We start from the raw sequence: 5,000 nt of genomic DNA, 5'->3' as shown, positions 1-5,000 counted from the left end.
CCCAACAACAGTTCTATTACATCTGCAAGCTTGACAGGACCTACAATAAGCGACAAAAGTAGTGTGAGACACTGAACTGGGAAGACTACAATTAGGCAAAAATCACTTGAACGTTACATTTTCCACTTGTACTTCCCCTCCACCCTCCCCCACCTCCCCCCTTCAATGTTGGTAATAGAAAAAGGAAGTGTTGGCGATAAGAAAACAACGTTGTTAAGGGGGGAGGGGTTAGATGAAAAGATTTAGGGGGAGAGGGGTGTCCAAGATTCCTTAACAGAGAAAAGTGTCACAACACTTATGGTGTTTATTGTACATGTATTCATATCAAGCCTATCATTCAGCCCATGCCAGCAAATCCTATGTCAGAGCTGACATTTACATATTAAGTCTGCGCATAACAAATTATGAAGACTGGGCAGTACGAAGTCCAGTGGAAACAATCTCCTGAAGATTGCATTTATAGTTAAATATTATTAATAAGCATGCATCTTTATTTTTTTCAAAGTTGTATGGTCAGAAACCTGGCCTAATTTCACTGAAAACAAGGATCATTTTTACACTGGCTTAATAGAAACAAAAGAATAATCTGTCTGCTATCTCGTGTTGACCCTTTCCCTCCTAAGAGTGATACTTATTGATTTTACTCTGTCTAATACCAGATGATTTTACTTGTCAATGGGGGCTACTTCAGGGGTGAAATTGAAACAGTCGCAGTACTGTTCAAGTTACAAAACTGTCAATATATTTAACAAGGCCAATATGCAGTAATTTATGACAAACCTAACCATTTTTAAGACTAACCTGAAGCTTCAAAACTGCATGTACCTAAAGAGTTGTTTCATGTGCAATGCACTGGTGCACTACATTGCATGAGAAATACAGATGCATGTGTGCATCTGCAATACCGATGCATGTATTGGATGAGACAAACTTTCTTGAAAGACTGAAAGTTGTTTTTATGCTGTTTATTTAAAAGATATAAATATTGGTTTTAGAATGCATAAATCATACTCCTATTGGGATGGCAACAGGCACAATAGCTGATGCTGATATCACAGCCTCCTCTGTTTTGAATTCTGATTCACACGCGAAATTTGCTAGATTGGGAAAAAGCAAAGGATGGATTGCTAATGATGGGGATAAACACCCTTGGATGCAAGTGAATCTTCACACAACAATGAATATCATAGCAATAGCTACTCAAGGTGTTGTGTTCAGAAGCAAACAGTATTTTATCAAATCTTATTACTTGAGCTATGGTGACGATGGAAAAAACTGGGTGAATTATCCCATTCAAGGAATGACAAAAGTAAGTCTGTAAGATTTTTTTTTACTTCTAAAGTATTTTTAAGGGGTACTCCATTTGGTACTCCATGGGGGTACTGCATGGAATCGCACTCCATGTTTTGTCCTCAACTCATTCAGGTAAAATGTTACAAGTGTTGAGAACTGTGGCTAAAAAGAACCTAACTACATTATTAATATCATTTAGAGACTGACTAATACAGTAGAATATAAGAAAAAAACCTGCTTTTCAACTGGTGAAAATGATCCTCACAAAGACCTGCAAAGACCTCTTCAAAGACCTGCCAAAGATCCTTGAAGATCTTTGAAGGATCTTTGAAAGATCTTTAAAAAATCTTCAGAGATCTTCATTTTCCAAAACTACTTGTTAAGATCCTTGAAGCAATATTAAGGATCTTGTGAGGATCTTGCAAAGATCCTGAGGACAATCTTTTAGAAGGCTTTCAGAAAAGATCCTTATATAAAGATCATACTAGGATCTTTGACGGATCTTTGAAGGATCCTTATGGTGATCTTGAAAGAAAATTTACTAGGATCCTTGAAAGATCCTCAAGGATTGTATGAGGATCCTTTAAGGATCTGAAAAGGATCTTCAGAGGGATCTCGAAAAGATCTTTATCAGGATCCTTAAAGATCCTATGAGGATCCTTCAAGGATCCTTATAGTGATCTTGAAAGAGAGTTTATTAGGATTCCTGAAAGATCCTCTGAGTGTTGGGAAGTATTCCCGAGACCCCTCTCGGCCATCCATCCGGGATATGGATGTTTTACGTAGTAATATCTTTAACAGATTCTTTAGAGATCCTATAAGAATCCTTTTAAGATCCTTCAAAGATCTTGTAAGGACCTTTACATTAAAGAGTGAAGTGTATAAAATCCTTAAACATCCTATTAGGTAATAATGTAGCTTCAAGTATCATTAAGGATCCAAACTTTGACAAAAAATCACGCTGTACACGGATCAATTAAAAAAGAAAGCTTTAATTCTGATGTAATCATTAGATTGTGGGATATATCAGGAACGGATTACCTTGTTTGATGAACCCATAAATAGCTACAGCGCCGGGCCTAAAGCAATATGAAACAGTTTACTCTCGAAATATCAAAGAATTCGCGTCAGCACTTAATCCTTTAAATAAAGACCAGTATCTTTTCACATTCCGCTAAGGGTTAATTCGATGAGTCTGCTATGAATCTTGCTCAGTCTGCTATGAATCTTGCTCACTTTCTCTTCAAAGTATCGGACAATTGAAACCATCCGCCATCTTGAATAACACGCGAGAGATAAGACTGGAAACTAGTGAGCCGTTTCGCTTTTGGTCAGCGATGGCTCCTCTTACATTTTATCAATCTCGTACCCAGAGTCCTCGGGCTTTTTGGCCAGCGGGTGAGCGCCCGGAGAGACTCTGGGATAATCGATTTGAACTATATTTTTGATTGGCCGCTTCCGTAACAATGGCAGTCCGACAGGAAGTCGGTAAGTAATTCGGAAGCCCCAGAATTTGGAGGGATATTCAAAATCTAAAACAAGTTTCAGTGCTGATTCATTTTTTCTACCTCAGAAATATATAAATCACAAAAATGATAAAACGGCGAGGTTTGAATTATGTCATATACCGCACGGGAATTTTCCCACGCTGCTAAAACTGCTAAAAAGTGATTACTGTTGCTGTTGCAAAAGTACAGTGGGAAAACATTACATCAGTCTCTTTGAGGAGAAATCCGTGGAATAAGGTCTTGTCGAAGCCATTCAGAATTACGGAAACATCAACTTGTAGAAGAGGAGGACATTTGTGTCGTTTCCACAAAAAAAATTGTCGACCGTGTTGCTTGCACGATGGCATTCTCATTGCATTCTGTACGGTGGAATGTACGCTGAAACACCAAAAATACACTGACCGAAAGCGTCAGAGGTTTCATCTTCACTTGCTCTTACAGCAAGCCAATGATCATTTCTCCAGTTTCTTTGTGTGTAAGGCTAAAATTCTCGTTTCTCAAACACTTTCAACCCGCCATTTCTACTGATAACGGTTTTCTCTCTTCTGCTTCCGTTTAAACTCGACCACACGTCATGAGACCGGAACCCACGTTTTCTGGGAAAATGGAGTCGATTATCCCAGAGTCTCTCCGGGCGCTCACCCGCTGGCCAAAAAGCCCGAGGACTCTGGGTACGAGATTGTGGTTTTATTTAAGTTCGTATCAACGAGTACAATGTGTCTAGATCTTATGATTCATGGTCGTTTTAACCTTTAAATACTGATTCAAAACGAGGAAATGGTATTGCCTTGGAAAGTTGGGTGCTTTAGGCCTGTTCCAAACGTCTTCCTACTGCCGTGCCGAACTCAAATGAAATGGTCATTTCGATTAAAGCACGGCAGTTGCACGCCGTTTGAAATCATTAAGCGCGGCACGGCTGAATAAGGTTCGGCACGACTACTTAGCACGGCAGGACTTGTCGTGCCGCACGGCAGTAGCACGACTTGGTTTCAAACGGCGTGCTATTGTTGCGCCGAACTCAATTCATAAATTAATTTAATGTATTTTGCATTATTTGCATATTATTACGCTGGATGGGTGGTTTGTTTTGTCTTTTGAATTTGGCGCGACTGTATTAGGTTCGACGTTTGAAACCGCTGCCGTGCCATCGTCGTGCCACTGCCAAGACAAATTCATTTGAGTTCGGCACGGCAGTAGCACGACGTTTGGAACAGGCCTAAATCTTTTTAAATTCATCCAGCAGTTTCGATTGCTTCACCTTTTTTGGCAGGTTATTCCACCACAGTACAGCCTCGCTATGACTAAAACTTCATTTGCCATAATTAGCATGCAGATGTGGTTTAGATGCATGTAGCTTTAATGTTCAGAATCTCTAAGATTGTAAATTAGACTTTCATCATGCAGAAAAAAAAACTGAGTATTCAAATAATTGGGAGCACAGTTCTTTAAGGTATTTTGCATCATAATTGCTTTGGCAACGGCTCATACATGTATTCATTTTGGTCTAATTTGAATAATAGACGAGTTTACGCTCTTGAGTGCATCATGGGTGATCAGGGCAAGAAGGAGAGAAATTCAAAGGTTTGTGAGGAAGTTCAAAACGATGAAATTATTCATGATATGTAATTTTGTTTTTTTTTTTTATTCCCAAAAGAGAAGATATGCGCCCCAAGGTGCGGCAGAATAAAGTTGGATACAATGGCTATTGTTTAAATTATTTTATTAACCAAAGTTTCTGCCATACATTTTCTGTAATTACAAAGGTACAAAATGAAAGAAATGTATCGAGACAAAAAAAGCAATAATTAGGAATTCCAAGGAATAGATACCAAGTCCAGTTCATCACAGTTGTGCACTTGAACTTATTTGTTTGGTTTATGAAGGCGTAAGTCTGTAAAGTAGAGTTATGTACAGTTTATTTCGCTTTGAATTTCCATACAAACCTTTGAATTTCCCGCCATGTTGCCCTGATTACCAAAGATGCATTCAAGAGCGTGAACTGGTCTATTAATGTCAGTTACATATGTCAACTCTCCCAGATAATCCGGGAGTCTTTCGGTTACTGAATAAATCTCCTGGTCTTCTGTACGGACCAAGCTTGCTCAAGAACCATCGCCCGGGACTACTGTGCCTTTTTCTCTGGCTCTTTTTCTAACCACCAAGACTGGGACGCGGTAAAAAAATAAAGAAATAGAATAA

The 5,000-nt window shown here is 39.0% G+C and overlaps 1 protein-coding gene across 1 annotated transcript in view; it reads left to right on the top strand.

Moving 5' to 3' along the window:
• The window catches only part of LOC138023108 (EGF-like repeat and discoidin I-like domain-containing protein 3), a 4,716-nt gene extending 3,395 nt beyond the window's left edge, over positions 1–1,321 (top strand). Inside the window, exon 3 of the mRNA XM_068870139.1 lies at positions 996–1,321. Coding sequence (XP_068726240.1) covers positions 996–1,321 — 326 coding nt within the window. The remainder of the gene's footprint in view (positions 1–995) is intronic.
• The last annotated feature ends 3,679 nt before the right edge of the window (positions 1,322–5,000 follow it).

The sequence above is a fragment of the Montipora capricornis genome, chromosome 11 (assembly GCF_036669925.1).
Source record: "Montipora capricornis isolate CH-2021 chromosome 11, ASM3666992v2, whole genome shotgun sequence".
Classification (NCBI taxonomy): domain Eukaryota; kingdom Metazoa; phylum Cnidaria; class Anthozoa; order Scleractinia; family Acroporidae; genus Montipora; species Montipora capricornis.
This window is presented reverse-complemented; position numbering and strand designations above follow the sequence as displayed.